Source organism: Emys orbicularis, chromosome 22, assembly GCF_028017835.1.
Source record: "Emys orbicularis isolate rEmyOrb1 chromosome 22, rEmyOrb1.hap1, whole genome shotgun sequence".
Lineage (NCBI taxonomy): Eukaryota > Metazoa > Chordata > Testudines > Emydidae > Emys > Emys orbicularis.
Window position 1 is genome coordinate 9,507,263 of NC_088704.1, and position 21,277 is coordinate 9,528,539.

Here is a 21,277-nt window from a genome sequence, read left to right on the forward strand (position 1 = left end):
GCACTACAGGAAGAGTATTTAAATTGTTATTTTTCTCTTTTTTTGTTTTGTTTTTGCTGACTGCGTAAAGCTGAATTCGCGCATGTTAAATGCGCGTAAGACGCGACAGACCTGTATTGCTCTTCGCCACTTCAGTGTCATGCTCAATTTCAAACTGAACCTAGGGAGAGTGCACAGCTCGGGAGCTACACACGTTCACTTGCAACAAAGCTGTATAATCCTATGAGCCAACTATTAACAGTGACAACTCCTATGTTGGTAGTGACACCGGAACCATTATTAGACTGAATGGAACTAAACTTCTCTTGACCTCAGCAGAGGGGCTACCTAAGGCTAGATTCCCAAGTGGGACTTAGGTGCTAAAGGTGGCAGTCAAGCACCTAAATCCAACACGTAGGCATCACTGCCATTCACAAAACCACTGCTCTGGAGACGCCCAAGTTTCCACCGGTGAAGTCCCCTAGACTCCTACGTTTCTGCTGCTGCAGCCGCCAAAGTCCTGACATCGCTGAGCGATTCGATGCCTAACTCATGCCCAGGCAGAGAATAATAATAATAAATCCCTTTGCATTTGAAATTGACCAGGCATCAGCCACACACATGCGTAAGAAATATAGTTTTTATTTTAGTTTAGTTAAAAAAAATAATCGTACCACTGAATGGAAGTAGCTTTTGAAAAAAAAAGCAACAACTTTTAAATTCATCTGTATAAACATTTGCTAAAGGAAAGCAGTACGAGAATGGAAGAAACGAATATAATCTTTTAGCAGATAACCATATGAAAAATAATAAAGCCTCTAAATCCACCAATGGGTTTCTTCTTAAAATCTTTTACCAAAATACCGGGTTAGTCTAAAAGCAATCAAGCAATTAATTTTTCATGATGAATATGACAACCTGAATTTTGCATACCAGTGGCATGGATTTTTTAAACATTTTTTGCAGTAAACATCAACACTTAAATGTCAAGTCTTCTGTTCTCACACTTCACTTCCTCATCTGAATGACGACGTTAAGGGTTAGTTAGGGCTTTCCATGCTTACAGGCAGGCATAAAACAATTCTATTAGTTTTCATTACAAACACCACTTAGTGCAATGGAGGTTCCTGTGTATTCCAGTTGACCTCGTCATAAATGCAGTTAGAGACATTAGTTAGGTGTATGGTTTCGTTACAAAACCTGAAAGGACCGAACAACGGTGATTAGAGTTTGTCCCTTTCTTTTAAAAATCACAGTGCATGCAAAAGACATATAAAAAGCACTTTTCAGAGAGGTGATTTTCCAGGCTGAATGTTTACTGGTTGTTAAAGAGCCGTAGCTGTATTCAGCAAGTTTCCCCAGCTGGCCTGTGGCTTTCCCCTCATTTTTTGCAGGTGACCAACATGTTTAGGCCTGATACTGAAACATCCCCTGCGTTCGTTCTCCCACCCTGGCTCTTTCTGCACAGGGAACCGTGTCTACAAACCAGCTGAGGTGACATACCCAGGATTATGCCAGTGCTAGCTGCATCTTCCAGAACTAGGCTGTGGTTTTTCCCTTAACACCTCGGTACTAAGCGTTTATCAAGCGGGAATGCAGAGAGAGGCAGAGCTTGGGTCTCAAGTCAGCAATATGCCAAGCGACTCCTGGAGGTGCTGTGAGTCCTTAACTCCCACTGCCATCAAAGGCAGCTCAGGGAACTGTCCAGATTGTAAAAAATTGTGTAACCATTTAGGACCAGTCTCTGGTGCTTAGCATCTCACAGAGAGGCAGGCCGGCCCTGCTCAAAATCCACCTTCTCATCCCCACCCCTGGTGAAGGGAGGTGGCCTTGTCCTCATTGTATGGGCACAAAATGTTTTAAACAACACATCCAAGGCCACACAGTGAATCAGTGCCAGGATTAGAACTCAGAGTCCCCAGCTCCTCACCCCATGTTCAGTTGACTGACCCATGCTGCCTTAACGCGGGCTTTCCCACAGATGATTCTTGGAAGGGTTTCAGCTACGGGCCTTTAAAGGGACTGATTTAAAGCATTAAGTGTAGAATGTTTCCAGAAGACTACGCACACTCACAGCCGCCTGAGGCACTTCTGCACGAGCAGGAAATGCTAATCCAGAGTCCAGTACATTCAGTGCCGGGGGCATAGCCACAGTGCTTATCATACGGTTTGGTTTACAAAATGGTTCACAGCTAGAGAACACACATGAGTTCAGAGCACATGGAAAGGTTTTTTTTTTTTTTTTTTTTTTAAAGCAGAGTTACACCTGCAGACGCACATCATCACAGAACAGCTAACAGACCAACGGGAAACGGCTCACCAAGTCTTCACTTGCCCTACTTACAGTGCAAGCAAATAGGATGATAAACAAAACCGTCCCCGAAGGTGGCCCAACAACTCTGGATTCACAGACAAAAATGTTCTTTAGAAATTGGTCCATTCAACCATCACTTACACAAATCATTCCGGACGTTTCCCAGCCAGCGGTTTACTCAGCACCTCCTTGGCACTCCGTACCGTGGAAGTCCTTTCCAGGGCTGCCGCCCGCCCCCTACCCGCCCTCGGATCATTGCTTGAAGGCGGACTGCAGTTCCTTAAAAGCGGCTTTCCTCTGTTTCATCTCCTCCGCCTGCTTCTTCTTCTCCTCCTGCTCAGCTTTGATCTCCTCTTCGAAGCGGCTGGCCTCGTTAATAGCTTGGACCTGGAAGTTCAATCGCATTTGGCAAGGGAGTCAGAAGAGCCAACCCCGCAAGGCCTTTGGCAGCAGGATCTCTCACACAGAGCGTGAGCCAAAGCCCAGTGGAGTCTAAGGGAAACTTTCCACTGACTTCAGTGGGTTGGGGATCAGGCCCTAACAGCGAGGCTTCTAGCCGGCCCTTTGGGCACTACTCAGCTACAGATCACAATCCAACCTCGTCACGTGCGAACCAACAGCACGTGCTGGGCCGCGGCACCTCTGCTGTCCCAGTTGTGATTCAGCAGCCTCGCAAGGAAGAGCAGATGCTGCAGGCTGCAAGCCAAGCTCTACCCTCGGGGGCACGCAGCTGCCGTTGGCTCACATAGGAAACGCACGGCAACAGGGGTGTGTATGTGGGGGGTGGGGGGGTCGTCTGGCTCCAGAGTGGCTTTCTGTAAACCGCAGTGTGACACACACTGGTTATATAAGACATTTGAACACTGGGCACTACGGTCAGAACCATCTACCAGTCCTGGCACACACGTTACCTGCCCACCCTTTACCTTGTGATAATGGAACATACCCTCATGTTCTCCCTCCCCTCCCCGACATCATGTATTCCCCCATCCCCCTCCTAGCTGCACTAAAATACTTCAAGTTGTATTTTTTTCCCCCCTTACTTTGGCCTCGAAGAAGCTTTTGGCACCTTTCACGCCCTCCGTGGAGACGTCGATCTCCGAGAGCCGCGCTAAGGCGTGAAGCCCGCTGTCTTCCTGCAATTCGCCCGCCGCGGCTTTGCGGAAAATCAGGAGAAACTGTCAGAGGGAAGAGGCACAACATTGTGGTAAGTGGAACTAGGCTGGAGGACCTAAGAGAATAATCTTGAGAAGTAAGACTTGCTGCCCCGTGTTATTTATTACTGTCCAAGATCAGGGCCCCACTGCGCTAGGCACTGTGCAGACACATAGGACAGTCTCTGCCCTGAAGAACGTACACAATCTCCACCGCCGACGAGGAGAAGGAAAAGCTGAAGTGACTTTCCCAAGGCGTCACAAGCCAGCAGTGGCAGAGCTGGGAGACGCCAGGTCTCCTCAGTCTTGGTCCAGTGTCTTGGCCACTGGGCCTGGCTGGATACAAAACGTTCAGGGTCAGTTGTATCAAGCACAAGAGCGCATGGTAGGAGATTGCCGTGTAACCAGGAAAGACGGGAAGCTGACAGGTTAGACACTGAAAATTAGGTCATTGGGCAGCATTACCATCTTATTTAGCGACAGTAGGACCAAACACCATGAATATTCATCTTGTGAATGATACTGAGCTGTATCACATGTCTGCTGCACATCTGCTCATTAGTATTTTAAGGGCAAGTGCCAAGATAACTGCATAGAGCAAGCCAGCATGAATGCCAGTCGCTCAGGCTTGCATGCAGCCATGTCCCTCACAGAGAACGAAGGCCCTGGCAAGTGCCTGGACAGCGCGTAAACCAGGAAGATGTAATCCCATTAGCAGCCAGGCAAAGTAATGCACTCACGCCTCACTTCTCTTTTTGGAAGGGGATCTCATCTGATCTGCAGAGGCTTCATTAAGACGCCCCAAGAGCGGAGTGCTTTGGCACAGACGCTGTTTACGGCGGCAAGCAGCCCGTCTCCCACAGGAAGCATGTTTAGAGCGATGCTATCCCGAGGGAGCGCCAGGGTCTCCGTGCAGTCAGCGTAACTCCCTGGAAATCTCCCGCAAGGAAGGAAGACTTTTAAATGCAAGGGGCTGCGTGTCCGCATGAGGGTCCTACCCTGGGGCTGAGACTCAAGGCTGGAGAGACCGAGAGATCTGCAGGAATGCACCAACTTAAACACGACTGGCCCGTTAGACTTACCCCTCATTCAGATAGCCCGGCAAAAGTGCACAGTGCTACATAGGCGGAAGAATATATTAATGCCGGCCAGGAGCTTACAATCTAACCGACATAGCGATCCTCCCCTGGGTGGGGCGTCCAGAGGGCAAGACATTCTGGGGAGAGCAGGTTTAACGGTTTCTTATATTATCCTAGACAAGCTCCAGAGCAGAGATCGGTGCCGGCCGGATGCTAGGCCAGAGTGTCGAGAGGGGGTCTGAAATGAGGACAGCGAGGATGTGTGATGCAAAGGGGGAAGGAGGATTTTGTAGGTGAGATGGGCAGCATAGGCAAAGGCATAAGTGGAGGGGGGGAAGGAAGGGCACAGAAGCATCAAGGCAATAGCAGAATTAGGGATGTGAATATCGGTTAAAAAAATTAACCGGTTAAACGGTTAAAATTATATCAATCACAGCCCAGCGTTGTGGCCTCCAGGTTGAAGTTGCCAGCTGCGACACCGCCTGAATGCAGTTTCTCTGGCATTTAAGCACAAGCGTCTCCCCAGGACACAGCTGCTATAGACATTTATACGGGGCACGTGTTGAATTCTCCTGCCTTCGACTGGGAGGCCATTCCCTTAGGGCTGTGGCTGGAGAAACAGGCTGGTGGATCTGGAAACGGACTCACCCCACCCTGACTCCAAGCTGACCCAGTCTAGCCCTCTCAAGCATTTCTAACACACCCATCACCATGATATCTACATCCTTCTACAGGAGCCTAGACACATCAGAAGTGCTTTTAGCCAGCTACTTTCTAGGGCAAAAGCCAGTCTTGCTGAATGTGCATAGCACAGATATTCAGTGGCGGAGGGCTCGGAGGCACATGCAGCGTGATTAGCTATACACTGTAACCGAGGGTACAAAGATCACCGTGGAGCGAGTGAAGGAGCAGTTGTCCTGCCCTGGCAGAGAAGAGAAACATCTAAAAATCTCAGTATCCCCGGACAGGATCAGGTGCTTCCATGGATCGGGCACACAAACCAGGATGGGCGTACTGTCCTGGAGCACTCGCCCGGATACTGCTCACTAGAGAAGACCTTACCTCCCGGAAGCTAAGTTTGCCGTCAAAATCTTCGTCTACTTCTTTGATCATATTTTTCAGCCCAAGGTGCGTTTGTGATGCTCCTAGTTTTTCCATCATTAGCTTCAATTCCATCAGGTCAATGAAGCCATCTTTCCCCGCGTCATACCTAAGAGACAGAAACAATAACTACAGACACCAGCTTCCCTTCAGAAGTAGCTATTTCAGATCCTGTGAATTTGCCTCCGTCTTATCAGCATTCTTCTAGAAGGCCCTGTCCTATACTCCCCAACAGTGCTGCCTTTGCAAGCCTATCTGTACCATCTCTCTACGCCGTGGATTCATCAAATACCATGGAGTCAGTGGAACTCAGGGACTTCAGTATCAAATGATCAGGCCTCTCCCAGTAAAGCTAAATGTTAGCTTAGCTAAAGTCTTAGCTGTCATCCTCTGTGGGCAGCAGCCACTAGAGGGAGACATGATCACACATTATGGGTGACATTTACCTTCCTCTCCCCACAGGGCCAAGCAGGAGGGGCATATATAACATATGAAGAGTGAAATCTACCTCCGTATAGGAGACCAGCAGAAGTGATGCACAGAGATAGTACTGACCCTCTGATGCTTCACTACAGCCCCTCCTGAACGGCTAGGTCTCAATCAAAAAAGAAACGTAACTCCGCAGAGCTTCATTCCAGCTGGCAGAGAGTGAATCGAAGACCTTTGCCTAGAGCCCCTGGCCTGGGATTGAACGACTCACCCAGTAAATGCAATCCCCTTCCTGCTCAGGACCCTGAAGCTCTAACTTTCAGTTCCCTCTCCAGCAACACAACACACACACGGTAAAAGCAGCTACAGTTATTGACATTCAGATCCTGCTTAGGAAGCTAATCTACTGCCCAATGGTAGAATTTCCCCACTGTACAAAAGCCGACCAGGCGAATACCACAGCAGGAAGTTTGCAGCCCAGAATAAAATAAGTGCTTAAAATCATAGATCTGCCTTTGTCTCTTAATGGCCTACCCCCATGCACTATGCAGCCTGTTGTCACTGAGTACAAATAAGAGTTAAGGTACAGCTCAGCCCTTCCATTCTACTTAGTGGGTGAGTCTGTTTGCTTTCCAGCCTCCGATCCAGGGAATAGCTGGAGCTTATCACAATGTCCACAAAGAACGCCATGCTAAGGACAAAGACCAGACTCTGTGTGGGTGCGGAAAGAGCACGGGGACACGCCAACCCAAATGGGGCAAGGCAGGAAGCAAAAACAGGATGCATTTCAACACTGCGCTACTGATTGTACAGAGTGCAATGGCTTGCAAACAGACAAGGACAAAGCAAACAAAGGAGGAAATTACAGGGTTGGCTGTGGGGGTTTTTGCACCATTAAAATATTTCTTCTACTTATTGTTCCAAAAATTGTACAGGGAGCATAAACAAAACCAGAACTTACTACAGCAGTCACTCTAAGACAAGACTCGGGGCAGCCCTAGAAAGTGAGCAGAAGTTCGGGTAATGTGCCATCACCTCCTTCAGCAGAGATTCCAAGGCCAGAAGGGACCACTGATCATCCAGTCTGACCTCCCATATAGCACAGGGCAGGGAACGGCCCCACGATCATTCCTACAGCACAGCTTTTAGAAAAACACCCCATCGTGATTTTAAAATGGTCAGTGATGGAGAATCCACCATGAGCCTTGGTTAATTATCCTCACTGTCAAAAATATATGCCTTATTTCCGGTCTGAATTTGTCTAGCTTCAACGTCCAGCCATGGGATTATGCATTAACCCTTTTTCTGCTTGATTTAAGAGCCCATTATTAAATATTTGTTCCCCACGCAGAGATTTATAGCCTGTTATCAAGTCACCTTTTTAACCTTCTCTTTGTTAAACTGAACAGATTTAGCTAAATAGATGGAATGGCAGCACTTTGGCAGTCTCAGAACACTCTGTATCAAGCAATGGCTCTTAAACGGCTTGGGGGAAGAGAGGGAGAGAGAATTGGCACCAGCCTCCAGGCCTGGCAGCTGAACTGGGAATATCAGACATGCAGAGCCCAGCTGTAAGAGGTGTCTTACAGATCTCCAGCTGGTGGCTTCAGCCTGTTACAGACACATCTTTATGGAGCTTGGCGGCTGCACTCCAAGTTGAGTACTCTCAGGAGCAGGAATTTTGTTTCCCACTCTGAAGAAGAGACGGCACATTCAGATATGAAATTAGCTACCGGGATGGGAGGAAAAGCCATTAAGAATCTGCACATTCTAGGAAAGCCTCTTCACCCCCTCAGCGTGTAGATGATCTTCCTGGTGAGGTGTATAAAACCTTCCTGTTAAAGAAATGAACAGTGGAAACCACACACCTCCCTAGAGGCTTATGATATTGTGAGGTTTTAGATGAAGATCGGGTTCCTCTAAAGTCTCCCAGGTCAATGAATCAGCATGTATTTAAAAATAGTAGCCAGACGTAGATAGCCAGGATGTGGCTGGAAGGACCTAGTATCGAATCTCATCACCAGGCATGTACCAATGGACCTCAAAACACCCTCAGTCTCCTCTCTTAGTTTCATCTCTGGCTAGGCATTCTCTGTAACTAAGGAGTGCATAAAGAGACATGAAGTTTTATCATCCTCAGATGCAGCCCCCCAATTCACGCTGCAAGAGCTCCGTGGCTGCAATTAGTGGTACCAGTGTTGCTTATGATCCACTGTGTCCTGGCCCAGGGTTTCCCCATAAGGACATCCAGGGTTCCCCATAAGGACGCTGATATCCCACTATAATAATAGTCAAGGTTCATGGTGAACATGCCCCATAAATCCCATCACAGAACATGGTTGTGCTGAACGTTTATAGCAAGAATTAAGATGAGACCGGCCGTGCTTTGGTGGCTTACTCAAGATGGCTTTGGGTGTGTTTCAAAACCACCGGAGGCATGCGTGAGACCACTAAAGGCACCCGAGAGTGTCTTTTTATAGCATCTAGTTTTACTTTTGACTTAAATGAGATTGGTTTGCAATGGTATTCGAGCCCTCCAGGACACATCCAAGCGCTCCATTTGCTCACCGCTCTCGGGGCTTAGAATGCACTTGCACTAAGCATTACAAGCCCCACTAAAAGGCTACCTGCAGGGGGGAGTGAATGCTTTTCGAATGACACTTTGTGTTATTTCTGAAATGAATACTCCAGATGCTTTTCTCCCCAGTGAAGCGTGCACCACTTCAGCTAAAGAATTTGTTGCAGTACAAGAGGAGCTTTTCCAGGTAAATCTTGCCACCGCTACCAAGCACGGAAGATTGGTTTGAGACCTGTGCCTTGATAATCCCCCTTCAACCTCAGCCTCAGGAGGTATCTAGTCCAACCCCCTGCTCAAAGCAGGACCAACCCCAACTAAATCATCCCAGCCAGGGCTTTGTCAAGCCGGGCCTTAAAAACCTCTAAGGATGGAGATTCCACCACCTCCCTAGGTAACCCATTCCAGTGCTTCACCACCCTCCTAGTGAAATAGTGTTTCCTAATATCCAACCTAGATCTTCCCCACCTCAACTTGAGACCATTACTCCTTGTTCTGTCATCTGCCACCACGGAGAACAGCTGAGCTCCATCCTCTTTGGAACCCCCCTTCACGTAGTTGAAGGCTGTTAACATATTCCCCCCCTCACTCTTCTCTTCTGCAGACTAAACTAGCCCAGTTCCCTCAGCCTCTCCTCGTAAGTCATTAACACATCCCAGGCACATTTCACTAAACACCTGGTGTCTGACAGAGTAGATCCGAGCAACATCAGGCAGGAATTTCTCCATCTCCTTGAGCTGAATTGTTCAGAAGGACGATTTATAGGTTTGATCTGGACGACTGCTGCACCTAGCACAGGTCTCCCAGCACTGCTTGATAGTTCCCCCTCAGCGGTTCTCTTACTTACTTAGCATTTTTCCATCTTCAAAGCCCTTTGCAGACATCCTCCCAACACCCTTCTGGGACAGGAAGATATTCTTACAGGTTTATAGATGGGGAGAAGCCCGTGGTCAGAAAGCTGAGCTCAGAACTCAGGAATTCCTGGCTCACCATTAGAGTTGGTAATTCAATGATCTGGAGCGGGTAGCCCCGATTTCAGAAGTACTGAACTCCAACTGAATGGCAGCCCCTAGCAGCCCCACTTGCTTCAAGATGGTACAAAGGGTTGGGTTTGTAGAATCAGCAGGTCAATGTCTGGTCTACAAAAATGAAGCCGGAACAGGCGGATTTAGAGTTAGTGGGGCCCTGTGTGCAGCTTCATTTTCGGGGCCCACCCCTGGGGACCCAGCCAAGAAAAATAACATTGTCTCTTATCTCCCCCACCATTTTTCATTCTTTTTTTCTTTATCCTCCTCCAGTATTATAAGTAATGGGAAGTAAATGAAAATAAAGTGAGGTACCTTGATTGGGGCAGGGGGTTGGGGGGCAGGAGGCAGGCTCTGGGAGGAAGTTTGGGTGCTGGGGGCAGGCTCTAGGAGGAAGTTTAGGTGTGGGGTGCAGGCTGTGGGAGGGGTGCGGGAGGGGGGCAGCGCTTACCTCAGGCGGCACAGCTCCCGAAGCAACCGACATACACACCCTCCGTCAGCGACTCCTAAGTGGGGGGAGCTGGGGGGTCTCCGTGCACCGCCTCCCGCAGGTGCCACCCCCGCAGCTCCCATTGGCCGCAGTTCCTGGCCAATGGGAGCTGCGGAGTCGGCGCTTGGGGCAGGGGCAGCGCACGGAAACCCCCCTCCCCCTTCAGGGGCCGCAGGGACATGCTGGCTGCTTCCGGGAGCAAAGCAGCGTGGAGGGAGGGAGGCAGTGTGGGCAGGGAGCTGCCTTAGCCCGGCTGCTGGCACGTCTCGGCATGACCCTTGGGGGGAGGGGGAGCAGCGGGTCTCCGTGCATTGCCTGGGGCGGGGGCAGCCTTTGGAGCTGACTCTTCCCCCTCCCCCCCACCAGGGGCGCGCAGAGACTTGCCAGCAGCCAGCCACTTCCGGGAGCAGCATGGTACCACCGACCACGGCATGCAGGCAGCCTGCCTGCCTGAGGCCTGCTGCGCCGCTGGCCGGGACTCGGGGGCAGGTTGTCAGGTATTTGTCCTGCATTTTGGGATGCCCCTCTGTTGTTGGGGGCCCCGTGCCACCGCACGGTTTATTTCATGGTAAATCCGCTCCTGAACCGCAAAACATATCAGGTGGGGGAGGCGGGGAAAGAGTTTAATCTTCCAGTTTGCCAGGGTTGGAAACAAGCCTTGTACAGCATTGGAAAGATGGAGCTCGCTGCTTCCCGGGGATACCCAACGCTCTCCGTTAGACACAGCACGTCAGGAAGCGTCCCTTAAATCTCTGCCTGGCCCCTCAGACGAGCACTGGCCCAGGGATTAACAGAGCAAAGGCCTGGGATCAGGGTAATTTCCGGTCCTGAAAGCGAGATCTGAAAACGCTCCAGGCAATTCTCATAATTGTGCTTAGGAATTTGGGGATGGAAAGTCTCAGCTGTGCCTTGTCTGATCCTGTGTGAGCAGAGACCTGCTTTTGAGTCCCGGCTGCCAGCGGGGGGGCAGTTCGCGATACCTGACGCCCATGCTGCTAGCCGAAGTGGAGAGCTACCTTGCAGCACAAACAAAGACTTAGTCATTTTACACCTTTATCGGGAGCTAGCATGGTGAGTAACGGGCGGTGGGCCAACATTCCAGACTGCCTCCCATCAAGTATCTTGCCTGCAGAACATTCATCCAGCCCCAGCTTGTGCCGTCCACTGCCAGAGGACAATACTCCCCCCACTGAGCAGAAGAGAGGAGCGCGTGGGGCTGCCCCGACAGCCGTCTCTCTGCTCTATTCATTACGGACAACTTAGCGTAACTCACGACTTCACCACTTGTGCATGGAACACTCTCTCCCCTGCACGGGAAGGCCCGAAGATCCCCGTGGCGCGTCTCCAGCCTCTCTGGCTGTGAAATCAGACCCGTGAAACACAGACCCGGGCATAGGTCCCCACCCCCAAGGAACCCGCCAGCTGTGCTGGCTCCAGAGGCAGCAGCAGAGGGTCCGGCTTCTCCTCTGCAGGGCGCTGAACAGAACCATTTGATTCCTCTGTTCAGAATTCCTTGACGCAGCCCCTAGAGAATTAGTGATCCACATGGCTGGGATCCTCGAGCTGCTGCAGTGACTCGTGCGTTGGAGAGGGTGGGCACAGCGAAGAGATTCCCAGACAGACATGTATCCCTTGGCTTCGCTCCTCCAAGAATGCCTAAAAGGGCCAGGCCAGGCTCGCCTCGCAGGGAGGGGTCAGCCTTGCCCTCCCCTCCCTGCCACAGTAGCTCCCGCGAGGATCAGCTGGAGGGCAGTGCCCTGGGGCCACCTCAGCTCTGACTCTGATCCTAGTGTTAAGCACCCAGCAGGGAAATTGGGCTCTTAGATGTGGGTTAGTCAGCACCCCCACCGCCCTCAGAGCTCAGTGGCAGAGGGACTTCCTGGCGCTGTCCAGCTGGAGGAATCCGGCACTTCGCCACCCTCAGCAAACCACCGGCGAAAACATGCCCATGCCCACCTGATCATTTCCTTTCTTCCACCAGGAAAGACCACAGATTGGTCCCACCTTGTTCGTTACCGCAAGCAAGACTCTCTTCCCTCGGGGGGGAGTAGTTGTGTTGAGGCTCTGCAACAAGCAGTCGCTGTAATCGCCACTAGAGGAGCTAGGGCTGGGGCCGAGTAAGGCGTGCCTAGCAGCTTTGAAGCTGACACGCGAGGGGAGCAGAGGCTTTTCACAGTGCAGAGCCTATAAGTGAGCCAGCCTGTGACTCAGGGGTGCAATTTGCTTTGGTAGCAGCAATGGTTCTCTCAGCCAGGGTGACCCGATGTCCCGATTTTATAGGGACAGTCCCGATTTGGGGGTCTTTTTCTTATATCCCCCATCCCGATTTTTCACACTTGCTGTCTGGTCACTCTAGTTCTCTGACCTCTCACGCCACATGCTCTGTGGACCCTCCTACTAGAGTAGAAGAAAGGAAGTTCTCATGGAAGCCTGGATACATTTTGTCATCAACTGCATGTTCAACCAAGCCAGCCTGGGAGGAAAAACCAAACAAACCAGCTTCTCTCTAGACTGGATTCTCACCAAACAGCGACAAATGCAGCTCCAATTCAGCACCTGCCTTGAAGATCCCACCCTGAATTAAGCACATGCCCCTATTTCCCCCTTCCTTAAGTTATTCTAGGGATCCATTTTAACTTCAGTGTGTTAGCCTGGGCTATAGAGCAAATCTCCCCTCTCGCTAGCCCGACTCACGCTTTGCGAGCCAGGGCTGGTAGCCGCTCTCTTGCTGAAAATCCCGCCGCCCTCAGTTCCTCCTCTTCCCCAAATCAGTGGGGTCAATTCAATGCAGCATTTCAACAGAGCCTCTGTCTGGGTAACATTAAATACACCCTGTGGATGAATTATTGCAGTGTTGCAAATTCCCACCGCTTCCTAACTTGGAAAGGGGGATTACCTCTCCTGGAGACAGGCTTTAATTGTGCTCCTAATCGCTGGCTAAGTGGTAAATGACCCCATTATTAGCAACCTCAAAAGAAGCATCATTAGAGCATTTCTGTGTCAGAAGGGTCAGTCAACGGCCCCTTCAAATTCTTTGCTAGCGAGCTCTTCCTGCTTGCCTTACTTAAGTCTTCCCCAGTTCTTTGCCTCATTAAACAGGACCGTCCCAGGAACCCTTCATAATTTAAAACAGCTATGTTTACCAGTTTGGCGCCAACAGATCTAATAAGGATTTGGCCTGGCAAAGAGGACAAGGCCGAACTATGTTAAAATCAGGCTCCTAGTTAGAGACAGCATTGTCTTTGCCTTGGTTTAACCCCAGTCGCACCGGGTTCTCTCTGCTGGCACCAACCACGCAGGATTTTTAGAAGTCGGGACGTAAAGCCTGTGTAGATGGAATCTGGCCGATTCTAGACTCTTGGAAGTAACGGGGCTGCAATCAGAGGTGCTGGATAGGAGGGAATGGACAGTTTCTCTCTCTGAGGAAGAAGTATCCCCCAATCTGCCAACTCCTTTCAGGAAGAGAGCACAGCGCAGAATTCAGCCACATCTAGCAGCATTTTGTCTGACGTTATATATTATACTGTAGGCAAACAAGTACTGATTAGATCTCTGCCACAGCTACTTCAGGGAAGAGAGATGACTAAGTATGTGACTGACCTATACTATAGAAGCAGATGACTGTATTTCCTGTGTCTTTCTAAGCCTCTCGTTCTATGGTCTCCTTATAAAAATACTTAATTGCTGTAGCAGAGAGAAACACACCCACCCAAGAGACTGCAGAAAGCAGTGAGCTCATTTCACATTGAGTTTAAAGGTATTTGCAACTTACTGAACTAAACGCAAGTACGTTGCTAGCAAGGTGGCCTTTTGAGCAGCAGCTAATAAATGCAGAACCAAAAATACACCCCACAACTCAGAAGAAAGCCAATGGGGGTAGAAGAGGAACACCCTGCAGGCACGTAACGGAGGAGAAAAGCAGAACTAGAAAAAAACAGCACTGAAGGAAGAGAAGTAAAACCTCTAAAGCAGGAACAAGCTAACACAGCTTTGGAGGTGGACTGACTTTAATCTTTACCTATGTGGTTCTGGTGACTAGGAAGGAGAAATAATTTAAGGCTAACCCTTTTGTTCTTTAAAAGGTTAGGGGAGAAGCAGAACTTAACAGAGGGATATTCATGGGCAGAGCATTACTTCTGCAACCTTTCCATTTTACAAGGTGTTTTAATTGTTACTTTCCCTTCTGGACATCTACAAAAATGCCTTAAACTGACTTAGGAAGTGGGGGGGGGGTGGTTAAAGTCAGGGTCCTCTAGGTCAGTGTTTCTAAAACTGGGGCCGCTGCTTGTGTAGGGAAAGCCCCTGGCAGGCCGGGCCGGTTTGTTTACCTGCCCCGCCCGCAAGTCTGGCCGATCGCGGCTCCCACTGGCCGCGGTTCGCTGCTCCAGGCCAATGGGAGCTGCTGGAAGCAGCGGCCAGTATGTTCCTCAGCCCACGCCGCTTCCAGCAGCTCCCATTGGCCTGGAGCAGCGAACCGCGGCCAGTAGGAGCCACGATCGGCCGGACCTGCGGACGGGGCAGGTAACCAAACCGGCCCGGCCCGCCAGGGGCTTTCCCTGAACAAGCGGTGGCCCCAGTTTGAGAAACACTGATCTAGGTTCTGTTACACACACACACGCACACGCCCCCCTGAGCTTTGCAAGCTCTGCCACAGGCCGGCACAGCTACACTACAAGAGATTAAAATCTCATTTGGTTCTGAGCAAGTAGCAATTTCCTGAATTCAATGCAACATCTAAGCCACTGTCTGAGGCCTGATCCAAAGACCAAGGAAGTCAACGAGACACTTTCCCTTGACCAGCTCTGAATCACATCTCGGGTTAATACCCTGAAAGGGAAGCAGGAGGAGGGAGAGAGAGAGAGAATGAGAAACAGTCCGTTCAGAAGGTTTTAAAAATGAAGAACAAGGGAGATCACACATAGGTAGATTACAAAGCAGCTAATTACAAAATGCATGGGCAATGCTAGGAGATCTCAGGACCCAGACCGGTAACCCTTACTCACATGAACTGTCCCAATGATTATGAAAAGTGAGCTCTGGAAACCTTAATACAAACACACATTTAGAAACTGAATGCCTCGTGCTATGATTAATCACTTCCCTAACACTGCGGTGGCCTTGGGCACTGGTGCACCTCGCTTCCTCCTGTTCTCTAACCGTGACATATAACAGTTTAGTCTCCCGGGGGCTCTGGTGCTTCGGTTTAGTTTTGGTTGTTGGGTTTAGTGGGAGGGTGCTGGGTGGTGTCGGTGGCCTGTAATATACTGGAGGGAAGACTAGATGAGCTGATTGTCCCTTCTGATCTTGAACTCTATGACTCTTTGATTCCACTAGGATCCATGGGGCGAGTATACATCTCAGGCCTCAATGGAGAAAAACTTCCCACACACCCTCATAGTTTATCTACCAAATATCTAATACAATCAGAACGGGGGCAGTCTTGTCACTGAAAAAGGCATCTGTGGCAAAAGAGGAGCAGCAAATTCATCTATGTCCATGAGAAAATCTTCAGCAAACAAGTCAGATACAGAGAAACTAACCCAAGACTTTGACAGGGATTGCCACTGCTCTAGTTTTCACCAATATATACACAATACAGGCAAATCCAGAAAGTAACTTGAACTTGTATTCTGGCTACCTGGATTTGCCAGTGGTTTGGGGATTTGGAATTCTCTAGATTTTGCTAGTTCTCCAAGTTATGCCAACTGCACTGGCTTGATACATAAGAATGCAATTTGCTTTGCTTTACTCTGCAATCTAGCCTTACAGCTCCCACACAGACTCTCACTCCTCATGCTGCAGCAAAATGCTCGGAAGTGTGTTCAACTAAGTAACATTAGAACAAATGAGTCGAGTGTGTAGAAACTGCTCACTCTGTAGTTCTGTAATCAGAAGTAGGCGTTACAGCTGGGCCAGAATATGGCCAGACACAGCTTTTGGCCAACAATGCAGCATTTCCTCGTTTTAGACTGCAACATACAATGCCTATCCCTGAGCAGTGGGTTGTACTCCAATTTTAAAAGAACAAACACAGGTCAGAACTGGTCCAAAATTAAGATCTCTGTAGCCAGGAAAAATGTAAGTTTCAGCAGAGAAAGATTAACAAACCCCAAACAAACATTCCAAAACAATGCAGAGCTATCACAGTGCAAAGTATCTGGAAGTGAAATTGACTAGGAACTTACTGTAAACAAAAGTATAACTAGTCCATTTTTAATGTCCAACAGAAAAACATTTTAAAAAAGCCCATCATAGAGAAAAGTTACTTAGTCAAACAAAGCGTTTCCAGTATAATTTCAGATTTTGTAACAGATGAGGAAATGTGTTTTTTTCCCCAATAACATCTCACTTCGTTCCATCACTGCATTTATTTTAAATCAGTGTCAGAGTTTAAAGCCAGAAGGGACCATTAGATCATCTCCTCTGACCTTCTGTATGTCACAGGCCATTAAAATTCACCTACTTACTCCTGTGTGGAGCCCAATTAAGAGCTTATGGACCAATGGCCTGAACAGCCTTATGTTTTTTTAGTGCAGCCTTTCTAGTTAACACACTCAAACTCTCTAAATATTTGTTCCTAGACTGATTTAGCTAAACACTGTTTAAATAAATGGCTAACAACATATGTCATGTCTCAGCGGGATGCTAATTTAAAATAGTTGAGCAGGAAAGGTCAGGATTTAAAGAGCAATGACAGGACCTTATATTGATAGTAGTAACATACACAGAGCAGCATCCTTTCCACCTATTTCATCCCTGTTCCTACCTACTGCAGCCAATAGTAAAACTCCCAGCAGTGGTGCAAGATTGGGCCCTCGAAGCATTACACAATTGACCAGGCGCATTATGGGATTTTCCCACTTTGCTTTGAAGCATTTGGTGCTGGCCAATGCCAGAGGCAGGATACCAGACTACACGGCCCATTAATGTGATCTGTATTCCCGGAATTTTAACTTGTTACACTGAGAAGGTAATAAGAACGAGGAGGACTTGTGGCACCTTAGAGACTAACAAATTTATTTGAGCATAAGCTTTCATGGGCATCCGATGAAGTGGGTTTTAGCCCATGAAAACTTATGCTCAAATAAATTTGTTAGTTTCTAAGGTGCCACAAGGACTCCTCCTCCTTTTTGCTGATACAGACTAACACGGCTACCACTCTGAAACCTGAGAAGGTAATGTTTGAACATCAAGTTATATATAAACCGGTTTTTACAGAGGAGATCCAGTCTATTTTACTTATTAATGTTGCAGCTTGTAACTTAACCCATAGCCTGCAGAATTCTTATGTTTCCAGAAGATCAAAAGTTATTTTTCTTTTCAGTTTCCATGAGAAATTTCTACAACTCTAAGGTTTATTCTCTGATAGTCGCTGTTAGTGACTAGTGATAACTTATTTGAAGCATGCCAGTACAGTAATTGTCAGAGCGCGAGCCTCAGGAGGGACTGAATGGAGACCAACCGAAAAGAGGAATACAGCAGAAATTAATAGAGCAGGAAGTGTTGCTCTGATGTGTGAAATTTATTGCCATGTCAGGTTTTTCTAAAAGTTGCCTCTTATACTCTAACTCTACTAAAATGAGCAATGTCTGCAAAGCATAACGCCACAGGCACGGCCTGGTTTGTTGGGAAGAGATAGAAGGATTTTCTTGTTAAATCCAAAACGAGAGCAAGTCATCTCCAATTCTGGAAGCAGAACTTACACACACGCACACCACAAAAAAAGGAACAAGATTTCCTAAGCTTTAACTATTACAAAAGCAGCACTGGGTATTATCTCAGCATGCAGCAGAAATGCTAATCACCCTCACACCACTAGCCCTTCTTGTGCAAGGTCAACTTCTTCTGTAGATGTCTGGAGGCTTCACACCTTTGCCAGACTCACTTAAGAGGAGAGGGGAGTTTGTGCAGATACCTTTTCCCTCTTCTATCCACAGGCAGGTTGCACACCCTGCTTTAAATCAAAAGCCCAGCCTCTCTAATGCAGCTAGGTCTGGCAGTCTTTTGGGGGAGGAAAGGGGGAAATCCTCATGCTCCTAATGTAACCATTCCTACTCCCCCCAGTGTCACATGGCTGTGATCTCAAAGCCTGCCAGAAGCAAGCAGAACAACCCCCCACCCCACTTGTGCATAGGTCAGTGATGCCCCACGGGGCAGATTAGTGTCCCGGGGAAATTCTCTCCCAAGACAGAATTTGTTCTTCACCTGGGGCAGGCGATGAGGATGGGTAAGCGGGTGGATTTGCTCCCCAGGAGGGGAAGGAAGGGGGCTGGATTCCCCCCAACCAGAGTTTGATCCACCAGGAAAACAAGTGTCTCTCCCCAGAGGAAGGAGGGCTGGGGAGGAGAATCTCCACCATCTCCACCTAGTACTCGGTGTTTGCAAGTGGCTCCATCCATGCCCAGTCGTGTGTGGTTGGGGGGATCCCCTTCTCCCCCGGCACCGAAGGTCCCCCCTTCCCCCGGGCTTTAGAGGGGTCACTTTCCCGGTCCCCAGCACCGGCTGCCGGGGGAGCTGCTCAATTCCTCGGTCCTCCTCTTCCCTGGCACTCACTGCACCACCTTACATAGCCCCCGATCCCCATGCGCCCCGGGCGCCCCCTGCCCAGCCCCTGCCCCTGCCCAGGGCGCTCCCTGCCCATCCCGTGTCCCCTCCGTGCCCCCCAGCGCTCCCTGCCCACCCCGTGCTCCCCGGCCTCCCTGTGCCCCACGGCGCCCCCTGCAGCTCCCTGCCTCCCGGCCTCCCCTGCCCGCCTCGTGCCCCCCAGACGCCCCCTGCTCCCTTGGCCCCGGGAGCTCCCTGCCCGCCCCGTGGCCCCCCGACCCCGGACACCCCCTGCTCCCCCGGCCCAGGGAGCTCCCTGCCCCCCCGACCCCGGACCCCCCCGGACACCCCGTGCCCCCCCGGCCCCGGCCCGGGCACTCACTGCCGGAAGAGACGCTCCATGTCGCGGATCTGCCGGCGGGAGAACTCGCGGAACTCGGTGTAGGGGTTAAAGACCTTGCGGCCGCCGCCCGGCGAGAGCTCCCCGCCGCCCTGGTTGAGCTCCGTGCGCCGCTGCAGCTTGGCGCTCAGCTCGCCATCCGCGCCGCCGCCCAGGGGCTCCGGGCCGTCGGGCTCGGGCTCCGCCGCCTCCCCGTTCTGCCCCTCGGGCCCGCCGCCCTCCTCCTCGATCTGCAGCCGGCGGCCCAGCTTGCTGGCCAGCTCGTCGGTGGCCATGGTCCCGGCGAGCCCTGATGCGCGGCGCCTGGTGCGGCCGAGACTCTGCAGCGGCGGCGGCGACTGGCCCAGCTGATTAGCCGGCCCCGCCCACCCAGCGCCCGCCACTGACTGACAGCGGGGCCCGGCGGCGGCGGGACCGACCCACACCGCACACCGCGGGGGCGGTACAGGGCAGGCAGACGGGGCAGGTCGGTGCACAGTGCAGGACAGACAGACGGGAGGGGCAGGCTGGGCAGGACAGGGGCTGGGGCACAGGACAGACAGACGGGGCAGGTCGGTGCACAGTGCAGGACAGACAGACGGGAGGGGCAGGCTGGGCAGGACAGGGGCTGGGGCACAGGACAGACAGACAGGAGGGGCAGGCTGGACAGAACAGGGGCTGGGGCACAGGACAGACAGGTGAGGTTGGTGCACAGTGCAGGACAGACAGACAGGAGATTCTGGCTGGACAGAACAGGGGCTGGGGCACAGGACAGGCAGACTGGGCAGGTTGGTGCACAATGCAGGACAGACAGACAGGAGATTCTGGCTGGACAGAACAGGGGCTGGGGCACAGGACAGACAGACTGGGCAGGTTGGTGCACAGTGCAGGACAGACAGACAGGAGATTCTGGCTGGACAGGACGGGGCACAGGACAGACAGGTGAGGTTGGTGCACAGTGCAGGACAGAGACAAGGGGCATCAGGTGGGACAGGACATGGCTGGGGCACAGGAGAGAGCGACAGGCAGGTCTGGCTGGACAGGACACGGGACAGACAGATCCGTCAGGTTGGTGCACAGTGCAGGACAGACCGACAGACAGGACAGAGGGTCAAGCGCAGGTCAGACCGACAGGAAGGTCGGGCTGGACAGGACATGGCTGGAGCACAGGACAGACAGGCGAGGTTGGTGCACAGTGCAGGACAGACAGGAGGGTCAGGCTGGACAGGATACGGGCTGTGGCACAGGACAGACAGACGCGTCAGGTTGCTGCCCAATCCAGGACAGACAGACTCAGGCTGGTGCCCAGCACACAAACAGGGGAGGCCAATAGGCTGCCTCTCTTCCTGACACTCCCCTAGTCCAAGCGCCACCTTTTAAAGAGAGGAAGTTTCCTTCTGGAGCAAACTTTAGCAACCAGCGCAATTCTCTCAACCCCTTCCTATGCCCTGCACCCCCAGCTGTATCATTTCCTAGGGGAAGCAGTCCTTGGTGTGCTAGTCTTCTACGCTCCCACGCTCTAGTCCAGGAGTTCTTAAACTGTCTCATAAAGTGGCCCACCGCTTAAGGAGATACTGGCCAACACACCCCTTCCCTCCCATTGGTGCTGGCGTGGACCACTTTTCCTCCCACTGCCTGCACCGCTGGCAAATACTGCAAAGGCTGACATGACAAAGTAACAAGGGTCGAAACAAGGAGAACGCTCAGCACCACTAGACCAGCCAGCTTCCTGCAGTCCATTGAGGGTCTGATGGATGGCTGCTGTTTGGGAACCATGGGTCAAGTGATTAGCTAGAACCAAGAGCCTGGACTCCCGGTTATATTTTTATCTCTGCTACATACTTTCTATGGGATCTTGGGCAAGTCACTTAAGGCCAGATTTGTAAAGGTCGTTAGGCTCCTAACTTCCATTGATTACCTTTGTGAAGCTGGGCCCTGGCCCTTAAAGGCTCTGTGCCTGGCCTTTGCTTGTTAAACAGGGACAGAGTGAGAGTGTCTCTCTCTCTCTCCCCCTTAATTTGTGTTTTGAGATCCTTGAATGGAAGACACCACAGATTTGCAAGCTAATTACTCCTTTGCGGTGTTTGTGACCATATTGTGTGTAATAATGGTATATCTGCCCTGGGAGATTATGAGGCTGCTGTAGGCAGGGAGGGACAATGGATTAGCTGGTGTGTGTAGAGATGTCAAACTAATATCTGCCAGCAT

At 50.7% G+C, this 21,277-nt stretch overlaps 1 protein-coding gene across 1 annotated transcript; it reads right to left on the reverse strand.

Annotated features, from left to right (window-relative positions):
* Window positions 1-608: 608 nt before the first annotated feature.
* On the reverse strand, window positions 609-19,365 carry EFHD2 (EF-hand domain family member D2). The gene is made up of 4 exons (XM_065421257.1): window positions 19,073-19,365; window positions 5,589-5,736; window positions 3,337-3,471; window positions 609-2,680 (listed from the first exon to the last, which is right to left on the reverse strand). The coding sequence occupies exons 1-4, from the start codon at window positions 19,363-19,365 to the stop codon at window positions 2,546-2,548; spliced, it is 711 nt and encodes a 236-aa protein (XP_065277329.1). The 3' UTR covers window positions 609-2,545.
* Window positions 19,366-21,277: the final 1,912 nt, after the last annotated feature.